This window comes from Ipomoea nil, unplaced genomic scaffold (assembly GCF_001879475.1).
Source record: "Ipomoea nil cultivar Tokyo-kokei standard unplaced genomic scaffold, Asagao_1.1 scaffold3056, whole genome shotgun sequence".
Classification (NCBI taxonomy): domain Eukaryota; kingdom Viridiplantae; phylum Streptophyta; class Magnoliopsida; order Solanales; family Convolvulaceae; genus Ipomoea; species Ipomoea nil.
The window spans coordinates 1,765,477-1,782,232 of record NW_017619484.1 but is presented as its reverse complement, the minus strand read 5'-3'; the positions used below and the strand labels follow the sequence as shown (position 1 = coordinate 1,782,232).

Sequence of the window (16,756 nt, the reverse complement as noted above, 5' to 3'; positions counted from 1 at the left end):
AAAATTAAAAAAAATATATAATTAATAAAGTCAATCGTATTAACTACTTGAGGGATTTGTTGACAAAGAGAGTATTCAAATCACATAACAAATTGAAGTGAGAACTACCTCGCAATGTCCTTGTTTGACAATCAGCAGTTAGCGGTTAGCGTTAGCGGATTATATTAGCGAATTTGACCAGCGAATTATATCAACGGTTGGTAAAAAGATATTTGAAAAAATTAGCTGTTTAGATTAACATGTAAAATGACCTAAGGGTATACATAATAATAATAATAATAATAATAATAATAATAATAATAATAATAATAATAATAATAATAATAATAATAACAATAATAATAATAATTGTTTTAAAAAAATAAAACATAATAAAATTAAGCTAATCATATTAACTACTTGGAGGATTTATTGACAAAAAGAGTATTCAAATCACACAACAAATTGAAGTGGAAAACTATCTCGCAATGCCCTGGCAGTTAGCTCTTTAATATTAGTATATATTTAATATTTTATGCCCTAATTTTTATTTGCTTTCCCTTATGTCCCGTATTTGATTTCAACCATACCTATACAATTATTTATTGACAATTATAATCAATCTTGACTATATTATCTTGCATTTGTAAACTTAGAATTGTCTATTTAAATACGCAAATTTAACATTCAATTATCTATGCATGAACAATTTCAATATAATTTTGCCTTGATATACTTTAAAGTACTTATTAAAAAAAAACATTGGGCATTATCCTAATCGCGCAATGCGCGTAAAAAACTAGTATATTAATACGTTTTAACATATTCGTAGTATATGTTTAACAATTATGTCAACTCTAATTGGGATGAGATTCGAACCTAAGACCTTTTTGTAAAAATTAATGAGTAAGTTAAGAATAATAAATAGTTAACGGAATATTCCGTTACTAAAGTTTATACTAACGGAATTATGGTTATTTAAGGGAAGAAAATAATATAATAGAGGGTAAATAAGAAAAATCATCATTAAATAATACTAAAATCAAAATAATATGAACCATCCATTTTAAGAAATAATTACACCGACATTTTTTGTTGTTCCAGTTAAGGGCCTAACATTATTTACTCTTATTAGATTTGTAGATGTAGATGTAGATGTAGATATATTATCAAATGAAACTACAGTTATATCAAAATGATACTGTAGTTGTAGTGAAATGAAGCTGCAGTGTATATAAAATGAAACTGAATAACATTTCACATATTTGAGTGTATATTGTGCAATGAAGCTGTAGTTATATCGAAATGATCATGTAGTTGTGTTTTCATGAAACTATAGTGTATATAAAATAAAATAAAATAACATTTTCACATATTTGAGTGTATAACATTCAAAAAAAAATAAAAAAATATTTGAGTGTATAAATATCAAATGAAACTGTAGTTATATCGAAATGAAACTGTAGTTGTGTTGAACTGAAACTGTAATGTATACAAAATGAAACTGAATAACATAGTTACTTTTTGCGAAACGGCGCGGAACGGGTGCCGTTTCTTTTCATTAAACAAAACGACGTCGTTTTGAAACTCGGTGCATAATCGATTATGCGATTATGCACCGGTTCACGATATAATTTGCCACACAAATGTGATCCAACCTATAATTCTTTCCAAAAATCAACTGAACATGAACCACAAATGCTAGACCTTTGCTTACTGCGCACAAAGAGCCCCCATCACTTTGAGAGCAACTGGTCTTTCTTTCCAACTTTCACCTCTATAACCAGTTGAGCTGCCCATACAGGCGTGATCTTTTTGTAATCTATTTTTTTTTTTTTTTTTTATCGACAACAATTATAAAATGAATTTTATCCAAAATACACACTTTGAAATAATATTACAAACTCCTCCTACAAAAGAAAAAATCGTCAATCAGAAGTCAAGAAATTAAAAAAAGTAAAAAACGGGAAAAGGTGTTTTATACCGTTTAACACTTTGACCCCATCGAAACATGTCGATATACTGTATTCAAACAAATTTTATTTTATTTTAATTTTTATATTTCTGCCGATGCGTTTTTCAATTTAATTTCGTTTCATTTTTGACTTCAAAACGTTCCCGCCCACTGCTATCTCTCATTCTCTCTCTCTCTCTATTCAAATCCCAAATCTCAGAATTACAGAAAATCCTCTCTTCACTCCAATCATAATCCCTTTTCTCTTTTCTAATTTTCTACATCTACACATTTACATATATACACTAGTGCATAGAGGGAGTAGGGGAGAAGCAAGTCTTGCTGAGATTCGGAACCCTAGCTGAATTTCTCCCAGCCAGAAAGGATGGATCAGTACCATATCTACGAAGCCATCGGCCGCGGCAAGCACTCGGTAAAGCTCTTTCCTACTCCGCTTTCGCTCAGTTGTATTTTCCACACACTTGAGCTAAGTTAGTGATTTCACATCTTCCGAAATGAGAGATTTGCGCTCTTTTTTGCATCTGTTTCGTTCATGTATGTTATCAATAGCGAATAGCTTCTGAATTCTGAAATACGGATTGAGCTCACAAAAGTTTAGTTTAGTTTAGTTTTTTTTTTTAGTTTTTTTTTTTTTAGTTTTTTTTTCAGTAAACTTTGGAATCAAAATCGTAAATGAGGCTTGAAGCATAGGAAGAATGGCAAATTTTGGTGTTTGCTTCAATGCATGGGGACAGTTATGGAAGTAAAATACATTGTAGTGGACAAAATTTACTTTTACTTTTGTGTTAAGAAACATTTTAACGAATCACTTCAGAAATTAGCATATGGTATGCTGTTCAAACAATAGGCTAAAAGGAATTGTTTCTGTGAGAAGTTCATTTAGTATTACTGTGAAACTATTCAGTAATGTGCATAAAACAGATTTCTAATACAATCATCAAATTGCAATTTTGTACATTTCACTTGCACAGACTGTATACAAAGGAAGGAAGAAGAAGACCATTCAGTATTTTGCAATCAAGAGTGTGGATAAGTCCCAGAAGGCCAAGGTTCTTCAAGAAGTGAGTAATCTTTTAAAGCATTTTCCCTTACTTGTAGTCATGTATATTTATTTATTTATTTTTTAAAATTTTATTTTTTAAGGGTTGAATGATCTGAACTTGCTTTTAACCAATTTATTCTATGAAAAAACAAGGAATACTACTCCTGAGAGTTAATACCATGAACCAGGAGGGATCTGAATTGTCTCTCTTTTGTATTTCCTTTTGCCCTAATCTATTATTCTCTTTTGAAAATTAATAGATATTTCCTATTGTCTCCAAATGAATGTAATAGGAATATTTAAATTTGAATTGCCATCTGATGAGCAAGAAGACCCTATTAATTATTTAATGTATTGCTTGATTAAAAGGTACTCTGCTAAATTTTAAATAGAAGTCCCAAATTGTTTTCCTAGAATTCAAAAAACTACAAGATCTTTGTATTTAGTTGCGGTTGAATGTGTTTTGATTGTTAGACAAAAGGGGAACATTTTTTCTTACACTAAACGTCAGGTCTTTTGTAAGCAAGCATGCAAGAGATTGCATTCATCATTTTGGTATTGTATGGTTAGGTTTGGAGTTACCGTTCTCCTAATGTTTGCTAATAATAATTGACAGACTTTCCAATATTGTTTTACTTTTATCCACAGCCATAATATGTTTTGTTCCCTAGGCTTACTTCACCACTGTTCTCTTGGCTTATTTCTCCACATCTTCAAAGGTCCATGTTGCTTATGGAGCCTCAGAAATGTTAAACTTCTTTAGAAACTTAGTTTTTAGTAAAACAAGGTTGTCATTGTGGCATTGTGTTACCCACTACATAATATGTGAATGTCTAGAATGCATGATGCAATATTTTTTGGTTGACCTTTGTGGGCTTGTGGAGTTGTGGTTACTCCCAAGTGTTTTGTGTATGAAATATAAGACTAAGCTGTCCACACATTAAAAGCTTAACAATATTTATTTCATTAAAACATAGTAAAAGCATAACTGTATTTATCATCATCATCATCTATTTTACGCTTTCAATTTTCAAAATTGGATAGGAGATACATATTTGGTTTATCTATGAGCCTATGATATTAAGTTAATTTAAACTAAATTCTTTGCTGCCTCCTTAATATTCTCATTGCATGATGCATGCCAACCATGTAAAAGTTATATGGGTGCGGATGAGTTCATTGACACCTGCGTATAAGCATTTTGCTTTTCACTGAGAAAAGAAAGATGAAATCTTTTTTTTTTTCCTTTTCCTTTTCCTTTCATCTTTAGATACTCCATACGGTTTGCTTCTTAATTGCAGGTTAGAGTTCTTCATTCTCTTGATCACTCAAACATTTTAAAGTTCTACTCCTGGTAATTCAGTCTCATCTTATTTCTGTGTTTAGTTTTGGAGCTCATTGGCATTATGCCTTCTTACTCTTTTACTTAATTGATACTTAGGTATGAAACATCTGCTCACTTATGGTTGGTGCTAGAATATTGTGTTGGAGGAAATCTCATGGCATTATTACAGCAGGTAGTTTGGTGTGCTAGATATTTGAGCTCCTTCTCATTCTTTCCACTAGTGAAATTTTCAGTATACTTTTGGAGTTTTAGGTCTCTATGTATGTTGAGAAGTGTTATTACAATATGGTCCTGCTTTTTTCTTTGATTAATAAAGAATGTTAATATATGCATAATTTTTACTGTTGGAGGGTGCTTTTTACAATTGTAGTAATTTTCTTCTGTTTTAGTGCTTGATTTTTTTGGAAGACAACTCCTCTAGTATGTAATTCATATATAGTTATATCCCTTTTTAATTGACAAATTGTAGTCCATATATATCATTGTCTCTAACTGATTGAACATATTTTTTAGTCATATGCAGTACATATTTTTATGCCAGGTGGTACTCAGTGCTCTGCAAGTCCTTTTCTTTTTCCTTGAGCATCTGAAAAGCATTTGAATAATCATTTGGTGCTTGCATTGGTTTGAGCTCTAGATCTCATAGAAGTACTGAAATAGGCACAAAAAACCATCATTTGCATACCTTATGGACATTGTATCTAGGCTAAATGTGACAATTTGGCAACATTGAATAATTGAGTGCAGGATAGTAGGCTTCCAGAAGATTCGATACATGATCTTGCTTGTGGCCTTATAAGAGCTTTGCAGTAAGTAAATCTAGCTTCACTCTTTCATTTTACCAACATTTATTTGTGGATAGCATAAAGTTGATAGTTGTGTTGGTATGGCCGTTTGGCTATTGGTCTTGTTGCCAGGTTTTTACATTCAAAGGGAATAATATACTGTGATTTAAAACCATCAAACATTCTATTGGATGAAAATGGACACACGAAGGTATTCTGATGCATTTATTGTATTCTTTTTCTAGTCATCACTTTTATCTTTTAGCTACTAATTTTCTCTTTATTACAGTTGTGTGATTTTGGATTATCAAGGAAACTAAATGATATTTCAAGAGCACCCTCCCAGGTACACTCATGCCACCATGAAAAAAGATATCTTTGCTTTTTGCAGTATGTGGCTGTATAATGCTATATATGTATGTATGCATTTCTTTCAGATGCATATTGTTTTGTCCTGTCCCTGCAGTTATTTATTTGCTATTCTTTATTAAAATTTTCAGTTACCACAAGCAAAGCGTGGAACTCCTTGTTACATGGCTCCGGAGCTGTTCCAGGATGGAGGAGTCCATTCTTATGCTTCTGATTTTTGGGCTCTTGGCTGTGTGCTGTATGAATGCTATGCTGGGAGACCTCCATTTGTTGGAAAAGAATTCACCCAGTTAGTGAAATCAATACTTGCAGATCCAACTCCAGGCCTGCCTGGTTCTCCAAGTCGCCCCTTTGTGAATCTGATCAATTCTCTTTTAATCAAGGATCCAGCTGAAAGAATTCAATGGTCTGAACTCTGTGCACATGCCTTTTGGAGAACAAAATTTTCTCCGGTCTCATTACCTCCTCAACCTGCTTTTGATAATATGATTGAGATTTCTTCTAGACCATACCTTTCAGAACGAAATGGTGAAAAGCCTCCACAAAACAAGACTCCACAAAAAGCTCGTGAAAAAGATTCTAAAGTGGTTCACCGGCATGATGAGCATCCAAACATTGGATCTAAAGGTCCAGAGACACCTAATAGGTGCATATCCAGTGGTCGAAAACCTCAACTAAAAGCTTCTGGCAGAATTATTGATGACAAGCACAAGGATACAACACATAATACAAGGGAGGTCAATCTACTAAGGCTATCCAGAATTGCAAAATCAAATATAAGGAGGGAAAATGAGAAGGAGAACTACAGGAGGCCATTGCCCAATGGCTCTGAGAATGATGCAGAAGTCAAAATTGAAAATAATGATATGGAACTTGATTTTGGTGAGAACACTGAAGATGAGACGAATGATGAACCTGATGACACTGAAGGCATCAAATGTACCCCAGAATCCACTGGGTCAACTCCAAGGCAGCAAGAGGGGAAGATGGAAGAGATGGATAACACCAATTCAGGAATATCAGTTAACACACCTTTCTCAGATGACTCAAGAACAATGGACCAGGAGCCATTTTCAGAACAGACTGAACTTGCTGCAATGTTACCCGCTGATAGTCCTCAACTAAAGACTCCTAGAAATAAAGAGGGTCCTAGTTCTGACTCCGGTGTACCAAAATCAACAAACCCCTTAGAGGTTCTCTGGCATCCTTCTGATCTTTCAGTCAGACCTGTTATGCCTAGTAGAAAATCAGATAAAGGTTCGGGGACAATTCCTTCACTTCCATTTGATGCTCTTCAGGCATCTGATTTTGTCAAAATGTCAAAGGAACAATTGGATTCCCTGATTAACAGGATTATAGGAATTGTCACTGGGAACACTCCTACTGGGGAGAAACAAAATGTGATCAGGTACCTTGAGATGCTAAGTTGCAATGCAGATGCGGCGAACATCTTGACAAATGGCCCTATTATGTTAGTACTGGTAAAAATGCTAAGGCAGTCTAAGGCTTCACTTTTGCGTGCTCAACTCGCTTCACTTATTGGTTTGTTGATCCGCCATTCTACTTTTATTGGAGATGAACTGTCAAATTCTGGAATCTTAGGTGCTCTAACTGATGGCCTCAGAGATAGGCAAGACAAAGTGAGAAGGTTTTCCATGGCTGCATTGGGTGAATTGCTGTTTTATATATCTACTCAGAATGAGCAAGCTAGGGATTATAATGCATTGGAATCTCCATCTAAGGATAATCGACCTTCATCTGGCTGGCAGGTCAGTGTTTTAATTCTAGACATTAATGTGCTGGAGTAAATCAAGTAGAAGTTTTCCAATCATCAAGTTTCCTTTGTGTTATAAATCTATTCATTCATACTGGAGTATGCTAGCAGCATTATTATCTAGTTAGCTCCTTGTTTTAAACATAAACTTCTTTAGCAATGCATTATCTACCGAAACATGGGAAAATTGCTTTCCTCATAAACCATGAAAGCTCTTACAGGATTAAGCTTGTTCAAATATTTTGAAATATTTAGAGTGAATTTGAAAATCTCACTGGTGTAAATAGTATAACAAATTTCAACTTCATTTTATTTATTTATTTATTTATTTATTTTCACTACAGCTGCATTGCAATTAGTACGTGAAGTATACACTTGCAACCTCTTTGGTATTCTTTCATATTCATTTTGCTTTTCTGCCATGGATAAATTTCAATTGTTCTATGGTTTCCTTTTTCTTTTATGGTTTCGTTTAAAATGAATGTGACATCTTAAATATAGTGGGATGAGAGAAGGGGTCTTTTCTTTTCCCAGTTGTCATATTCTAAATCCCTTTATTGCACTGGGAGAAATTACAATTAAGGTGTCACCATTCTTTTTAGATTGGTTGCATTAGTTTAAACTGTCAAGGATATTTGAGTTAGAATTTATTAGCAGTCTCCATACTGAGATGGGGTTCTTTACACATTCCCCTCAGGTACTTCTACATTATCAATTAGGAAACCTAGTTAACTATAGGCACGATTATACCATCTGCATAAAATGTGAGAAATACCAAAGATGCAATCTGCTTCAACATGACTGAGATTATATCTCCAATAAATAAGATTGTAAAAGATTAAAATTAGGTCATTAAGTTTGATTGATATGCTATCCCAATATAGGCAGCACTTTCAGAGTTCCAAATGCTATTGCTTGGGCAATGATGACTATTGAACTATTACCACCGCATGTAGTACTTTCTTACTCACTGGTGCTTTCTTGGTCCTTTCAACAGCATTATTATGGCTGTTGTGGTAAGAGAAAGGTTAACTCATCCTTCCTTTTTTTTTTTTTTTTTTTTTTGCTTTCATATAAAGATCTGATTCACATGCACTGGCTTAATTGTTTTTGTCCTATATGTTTACCTGTTCAGGTTACGAGTTCAATGATTTCCTTAATATCATCAGTTTTACGAAATGGAGAGGATGATTTAACTCAACTTTATGCACTTAGGACAATTGAAAACATTTCCAGTCAAGGAGGCCACTGGTCTGCTCGTTTCACAAGTCAGGATGTAATTAGTAACCTCTGTTATATATTTAGGGCTCCAGGTAAACAGGAGAGCATGAGGCTAACAGCAGGATCTTGTTTGGTACGTCTTGTTCGTTTTAACCCTTCCTGCATTCAACGGGCTTTGGATAAACTTTCATTAAAGGATATTTCATCAAGCCTAGTTAAGGGTAGTCCACGAGAGCAACAAATCTGCTTGAATCTTCTAAACATGACCCTTTTTGAAAGTCATATGCCTGCAAACATTGGACGGTACCTTCCTCCCTTGTTGGAAGACAAGAACCTTGTCCCACACCTCATCAGTCTAGTAGAGCAGGGGGGTGAAATTTTGAAGGGAAAGGCCCTTCTATTTGTGGCTCTACTATGTAAGAATGGCAGGAGATGGCTTCCACAATTTTTTTGCAATGCAAAACTACTTTCAACAGTTGATAGGCTGGTGAAGGATAAGGACAACTATGTGAAGCAGTGTTTAGATGCATTTGCATATGTTGTGGCTTCAAGTGTACCAAGTCTGTTGGAAACTATTATTGCAGATATTCAGCAAATTATGGGTGGTAGACGCCGTGGGCAGATTATGGGAGTCACAAGTCAGAATTCTTCAAAGAACAACATTCACTTTTTTCCTGTTGTTCTCCATCTTCTTGGTTGCTCTTTACTGAAGCAACGGGTTGCAAGTCACCAGGTTATACAGCAGTTGGCAAATCTTATGAAGCTGATGGAGTCACCTTTCCAGGTAAGTTCAATCTTTGCACTCCTTAGTACCTTAAAGAGTTAAAGTTCATACCAAATCTGTCTTGAAGATAATTTCCCAAATCCCAATACAAAGTATAATATTGCCTCTATTCCCTGATTGGACCATGGAATATAGTAAAATAATTGTAATTTTTAGATTATTTAATTTATGGCATGCATGACCTACCTGGCTACCTTGCTGTATTGAGAAACCTGGAATAATTTGTTTTTCTTAAATTCCAACTGTTTTGTTTGCCCATCATAAGCCATGTAATTGGTAACTCTTTTATGTGCATGAATAGAATCTGGACAGGTAAAGTATACATACTGTCAGGTATTTAATGTGGCATAACTTCTGGATTTACTGTAGAACAGAAGATGTGTATACACAATTGAGTTTGTTGTTGGTTTGTACCAATATTTATATAAAGTTATCCACTGAATTTCAGGGAAGAGATGATTTTCAGATAACACTTCTGCGGATTCTTGAGTCTATTGCAGAGGAGATGTCTGTGTTTAAAGAAAGTTCTAACATACTTACTTGTCAGATCCTACCTAGTTTATCTGTGCTATATAAAGGAAATAAAGACGGTGATGCCAGGTTTTTGTGTCTGAAGGTTTTCTTTGATTTGATGGTCACTTTACTGTATGAAGTGTCAGAGAATGAACAGAGGATGATTGAATTAAAGTCTATATCAAATTCTTATTTCCTTCCTCTGTACCCGTCTTTGATTGAGGATGAAGATCCAATTCCTGTTTATGCACAGAAACTCCTAGTGATGCTTATCGAGTATAGTCACATAAAAATTTCAGACATTCTTCATATGAAGATAATATCACAGTGCTTTGAATTTCTGCTCGGTGATTTCTCAACTGTGAATGTCAACAATGTCATGCTGTGTCTGGCTTTGGCATCTGCTCCAGAACTGGAGACTAAAGTCCTTTCTCAACTCAAAGCTGTGAGGAAGCTTGGAAGCCTGTTGGAGTTTGTACGTGCAAAGGAAATGGAGGATTTCATTGAGCCTACTCTTTGCCTGTGTAGGGCTTTCCTTTTGCGCTCGGTGGGCAGTAAGAAAGGCTCTAGCTATGCAAAAGAACCAGTTCTGTTATATGATAATTCCTGTGATGCGATTGACCAGAATGAGTGCATCCGAGATATAATGGACTTTGGTGAGAATGTTGGAGTCCTGCTCGAACTTAGCAAGTCCAGTGAGAATAGCACATCAGATGTAGCTTCTGAATGCTTGATCTTGTTGTTCAAGGCAGCACCGAGGGAAGCTACGACTGGCTTCCTAACCAACCTCGCCAGAGTGACAGTCATCCTCGAGTCCTGGAGTCCAAGCATCTCCCACTTGCTACCGCAAAGGATTCTTTATGCTCTCGGTTATGCTTGTCGCCAATATTTGTCACATGCCATGATACTAGCAATACATTTGCCAGAGATATCAAAACTCGAAAGAATTGTGTTTCAGCTCAAAAGCTCTAGCATACAAGCTGTTACAGATGCTGCCTCTCATGCTGCATTGGAGCTTCAAAGACTTCCACGTCGTTATTGAATTCCAAGGTCAGTCTTTCAGCTACAATTTCATGCCACATTTTAATACTCATTCAGTGCATTTATACATACTGCTTGTAATAAATTTTTCCAACAAAAACCCTTGCGTTTATCATCAATGGGCATTTTGTGCGATTTAGCTAGCTTACATGCCTTTTGAAATTTGCTGCCAATGGAGAGATCATTTCCCTTATGCAACTAGTTCACTTAAAAGATTAGTGTACGAGGCTCGCCCAGGTTTATAGCTCACTGGTTTAGTAGACAGCATTTGGAGGAAGAGACCAATGTGTAAAACTCGGCAGCGGCAGTGTGGGGATCCTTTATGCACACTAGTATTTGGCCCTGCTTGCTGAACTATTGAGTTATTATGATTTACATTTTTTCAAATACTGTCAGGTCGAGGTGTAGGGAGCCTTTGGGGCTGGGGATACAACCTTTTGGTGAAGAAAAGATGAGTGTACAAGTGTTTTAATAACTTGTAATGTAATTATTGCTTCATTGAGTGTTAACAATGTTTTGATTAAATTAAAATAGGATTTCACAAAGCATTAGTCTACATACTTTTAGTTGAAATTAACATCAATAACGAAAATTCTTGCAACCCCAACTTGTTTGTATTCTCTACTAGAATACTGCTCAAATAAACGTTGCATTTTGCAGGTGCGTATGGAGGTGATTATTAGGCTTCATTACATTATTCGCATTCTTTGAATGCGTTGTAAGGCAATTTCATCCATCCTGAGGTTTCTTCACTCTCTTAAAGGTTGGTGGAGGAAGAAGAGCCCTTCTCGTCATTTTCATCAACCTATTTGTATAATGCATGTATGGTTGTATCATTCTTAATATCCTCAAATGATTTGTTTCAGTTACCGTGCTTTCAAGCATTTATATGATGATATTATTTATAAAAACATTTAATCTTCAGTTATATTAATTCGACTGAAAATTGCTTATGCGATGTTGTCACGCTATAGTTAGCCTATCGTTGATTATAATCATAGATTATGAAGTCTTTTTTTTTTTTTTTTTCAATGTTTTTTTTTTTTTTTTTTTTTTTTTTTTTTTTTTTTTTTTTTGAGTACTACTGACTTTGTTACAATGAAGTATCTGTTTATAATTAATTTCTCAAACTTATTGAAGTTCAAAGAGTGCATTCTCTTTAGTTTTAATATTATTGTGATTAGATTATTTTTAGTCATTTATTAATAAAACTGTTTAAATTTCATAAAATACAAGGGCACTTAAATTTTTCATATGATTTTGTTTAAAAGTAAAAATAAAAATATAGCGGGTCAATTCATTTTGTATAAAAAAAAGATAAAAATGTCTTTATATTTAATGACATTTTAACGATTTTGTTTATGGAAGATCAAAATTGGTCATGCTACAATAATACTAGGAAAAAAAAAAGACAAAGTGATTTGCTACATATAAATCTATGACAAAAAATGAAATTAACTCAATTATGAATAATTCATGATTTACTCATATTTGCTTGTCTTATTTGTAATAAAAATACATTTTTTTTTCTCCTTATATATTTTTTAGAACATAAATATAGAAAATATATCATTAAGATTTGCTTGGGAATATAAGATTCCTATGTTTGGTTCAAGTTTATATAAGATAATTAAAGTTAGGGAAAATGGCACTTTTTCCCCTTGAGTTATATACTTATAGCACTTTTCCCCCCTCAATTATTCAAGTGGCTGTTTTTCCCCCCTAAAATGTTAAATGGACATATTTACCCTTAAAATAAATATTTTATTTATTTTTCTTCTCCAACAAATTATGACCATAATTTGGTTCAAACTAAATAAACACTATAGCAACCAAACCGAAATATTTAAATTACAATTTAGAATTGAAACTCGATATTTAGAGTTTATTAAAATTCCGGAACGGACGGTTCATGTTCCGAACTGAAAAAATAAAATACATTTATTGTTGAATTTAGACTATTTTTAAAATAAAAATAAAATTTTAAAATAAAAACGGTTCAAAATCGCGAATCGGGTCCGGAACCGCCAGTTCACGGTTCAAGATCCAAATTTTTTGATTCATAATTTTAATAAATTGAAATCCAAATATTGGGTTCTAGATCTGAATCATAACCGGAAACTTTTAATTCGATTGCTATAGTGTCCGATTCAGTTCGAACCGAATCGTAGTCATCCCTACGTATACGCAATAATTTGTTGGAGAAGTAAAATAAATAAAATGTTTATTTTAAGGGTATAAATGTCAATTTAATATATTAGGGTGAAAAACAACCACTTTTAGAATAATTGAAGGGGCTAATGTGCTTACCTAAATAATTGAGGGGGAAAAAGTGCTATAAGTATATAACTCAGGGGGAAAAAGTGCCATTTTCCCTTAAAGTTATATTTGCTTGGGAATATAAGATTCTCATATTTGGTTCGAGTTAAGTAATTTTCTCAGGGAATGTCATGTAACCACCACATTAAGGGGTCGTTTGGTTCACGAAATTACATGAGCTTATTTATTCATTGTATCTTTCTTTGAATCCGTTGATATCGATCGATTGCTTTGAGATTAGGGGTGTAAACGAGTCGAGCCGAGCTCGAGCTTGGGTTGGCTTGAGCTTGAGCTCGTTAAGGAAGGCTCGGCTCGAGCTCGATCGAGCTCAACAATTGATGCTCGAGCTCGAGCTCGGCAATTTTCAAGCAGCTCAAGCTCGGCTCGAACAACTCGATTGTTCGAGCTCGAGTTCGAGCTCAATCTTGAGCTCGAGTTCTAGCTCGATTTTGGGTTCGAGTCCGGACTTGATTTTGACCTCAAATTTGACCTGTTTGATTTTAAATTCATGTTCCAATTAAAAATAAACTACTTTGTTTTATCCATACATAATTGGTAGTTGTCGGCTAAGTAAATTGACAGAGACCGGAGACTACTCGACTGTCTTCGTGTATCGTCTTCTGTCGGCTGAGTGCCTGAGCTAGGGCGTGGGGAATGGGGAGTTGGGGAAGCGATAGAAGATTAGAAGGGTAGAAATTTAATAATAATAATAATAATAATAATAATAATAATAATAATAATAATAATTATTATTATTATTATTATTATTATTATTGTTGTTATTGTTGTTATTGTTGTTATTGTTGTTATTATTGTTATTATTATTATTATTATAATAATAATAATAATAATAATAATAATAATATAAGGCTCGCGAGCGGCTCGACGAGCCATGAGCCTAGAATAATTAGGCTCGGCTCGAGCTCGATTATTAAACGAGCCGCTCGAGTTCGGCTCGAGCTCGATTTTGACTGAGCTCAAGTCGAGCTTTGACCGAGTCGCTCGCGAGCGGCTCACGAGTAGCTCGGCTCATTTACACCCCTATTTGAGATTATATCTTTCTTGTATCTTTCTTTGGAATCCGTTGATATTGAGCTATTGTCTTGAGATTGTCCGTTGTATTCTTTCTTGGCTATTGAGCTGTTCTTTTGGAATCTATTTTATTGTCTTTGCTTCGTGAGATTCCCTTTGTTGAATTGATTCCTTGTTGAGATTGTTATGCTGGCATAATGGACAGTGTGGGGAACTTATTTGATTGATTTGAGTTGATATTTGATTTGCGGGCAACTTGGTCGAAACATATCCTGGGTTGTCAGATCTAGTTCTACTTATTGGGGCTTGGAGATCCCAATAAGGGTGTATACACTTAAGGAATTAGAACTGCCTCCACTTGTATTCGAGTCATTGAGATTGACTCCGCGATGTATTGAGATATTGATTGGTCACTTGGTGACATTGATTTCCGTCTGAGAGTCTTCCACACTGATCCACTAATATTCGAGCCATTGAGATTGACTCCGCGATTTTGAGATATTGTTATCCTTGTGAGGACTTGAGAATTGATATTGATATTGATTATGCATTGTCAAAAAAGATTAGGTGTGTAAGGGTCGTGTATGGGAATGTAGGTGGAATAAAACGGGGAGTGAGAACCACCCCGAGTGTCGTGCTCAAGGAATGGCAACTTGGAAGTTTGGGCAAAAGGTACGGTGAGGTTGATTTGACTTTGAGTGACTCGATTCAAGTAAGGTTGAGCAAAGAGTTGATTGTTAAGGAACAAAGAATGAAAAGCTTTGAAGAAATAGAAGACAAATAAAAGAAAAACGGATTAGGATTGTGCTTCAATTGCATTGTGTGATTGGTTATTCCCGCAATTGAGAGGTTGTGGTGATTCGAATGTTGAGTTACAAGTCTAAGAGAAACGTTGCTAATGCGTCTCCATTTCGGTCTAAACGCCTCCCATAGCGAATTATGACACCCAGGTGCTCATATTTCCTATGGGGCAATTTCTCGAACACCTTACCTACATTCCTTCCTGGACCATTATCCTCTCGGATCTAGGGGGAATGTATAGGATTAAGAGGCCTACCTAGATTTTGCAATCTCTTGCCTAAATCTAGGAATCTAACATCATCCAAGGAGTTGGGCTCCACTCCAAAGAAGCTATAAAGATCTTCTTAACAACAAGACATTCATAACATCAACAATCAATCACCACAATATAGGAAATCAAATCAAACCCATCAACACAATAACAATTTACATAACAATCCTAATCCCTAGAATTTTAGCCAACCATCATTAAGATCAAGCAATTGCAAAATAGGCAAAATATAAGCAAAGAAGAATAAGGGGTAGATTTTACCTAAATGCAAGCTAGATCTCTTTAATGACAAGGAGGTAGTGAAGATCCAAACCACCAATTGCTTCAAATCTCCAAATTCCCTTGCAAAATCAAGTAGTTTTTTACTAAAATCTAGTGAGGGAAAATGTAAAACTACTCTAGATCTAAAATCTCTCTAAAATTTCTCTCTAAAAATTGTGGAACTCTCTAAAATTTTGTGTAACTCCCCTCAATGAATCAGATTTTTGGCCTTTATATCTGTAATTCCCCTTCGGCATCCTAATGACGCCGGCGTTAATGAGATTTTATTCCCTTTTCGCGGGTGTTCTGCTTCAGCTTAGTTGGTCACGCTGCCTTTTATGCTGTGAGCCTCTGCGTAAATTGGAAATAACTCTCCATCCACGCTGCTTTGGCTCATCCTTCTTATGCCACCGTCACGTCGTGAGACCGGGCATAAATGGGAAATAATTCCCCTTTTCTCCTCCTTACGTGCGTGGCTGTGGCGTGTTTGGTCCTTGGATGCGCTCTTTTCTTGGCTTTGATATTTTTAACCTCTTTTTGTCACTTTTCTTGTCCAAAAACACCTAAAAACATTAAAAATACAATTGGGAAGGTATTTACGTGCTAAACCGTGTTTCTAGGATAAATTACTCTCAAACGCAAGACTTTAAGGCTAAAACAAGCACAAAAATCCTTTAAAGTGCTCTTAAAAACTAACATCTTTTGACGCTTATCAAGTACCATCCTTCAACTAAATAGAGATTTTACCTTTTCATTTTCCTAAAATTGGCACCTTTGATTTATTGCTAAATGTCACTTTAGCCAGATTGATTCATCTAGTTTAGAAAACAATTCTTTCTCCAACACATATGGTTATTATAACTAGTACCCAAGAACCATATGTTTTCATCTGCATAAAAACATCCTCCTTTGATATTCTAATCTGGGACAACTAAAAGACTGAGCCATTCGGTTACTTTCACAGTCACCCTCTATTACTAGGAAAAAAGTAAGGTTTCAGAACTCTTAACAGAGTTTTCAACAATACAACGTTTGCTGGATTCCCATGATTGTCTTCATTATACCAGCAATATGCAATCTTGTGCTCATGCTTGCCACATAGGAATGAAATTGAAATTAACCTTGTTTGGTTTTACCTCCACCTCTTCCTTGGTTGGAGTTACCATGTCCTCTTCCTCTAGATCCACATCTTCCCATTTCACAACCTCTGCTAGATCCTCCACCTCTTTGATTAGAGCCAGTCG

The 16,756-nt window shown here is 34.9% G+C and overlaps 1 protein-coding gene across 1 annotated transcript; it reads left to right on the top strand.

Moving 5' to 3' along the window:
• The first annotated feature begins 2,098 nt into the window (after window positions 1-2,098).
• On the top strand, window positions 2,099-11,781 carry LOC109164154 (serine/threonine-protein kinase RUNKEL). Its single transcript, XM_019312942.1, has 11 exons — window positions 2,099-2,366; window positions 2,926-3,015; window positions 4,298-4,350; window positions 4,438-4,513; window positions 5,089-5,150; window positions 5,259-5,337; window positions 5,416-5,472; window positions 5,627-7,264; window positions 8,405-9,274; window positions 9,723-10,837; window positions 11,489-11,781. The coding sequence occupies exons 1-10, from the start codon at window positions 2,319-2,321 to the stop codon at window positions 10,827-10,829; spliced, it is 4,080 nt and encodes a 1,359-aa protein (XP_019168487.1). The 5' UTR covers window positions 2,099-2,318; the 3' UTR covers window positions 10,830-10,837; window positions 11,489-11,781.
• The last annotated feature ends 4,975 nt before the right edge of the window (window positions 11,782-16,756 follow it).

Excerpts from the sequence above, each read along its gene's own strand:
- LOC109164154 (XM_019312942.1), top strand. The coding sequence starts at position 2,319 with ATGGATCAGTACCATATCTACGAAGCCATCGGCCGCGGCAAGCACTCG. Across the intron at positions 4,351-4,437 it reads ATTTTAAAGTTCTACTCCTG|GTATGAAACATCTGCTCACT; the intron begins GTAATTCAGTCT and ends ATTGATACTTAG. Across the intron at positions 7,265-8,404 it reads GACCTTCATCTGGCTGGCAG|GTTACGAGTTCAATGATTTC; the intron begins GTCAGTGTTTTA and ends TTACCTGTTCAG.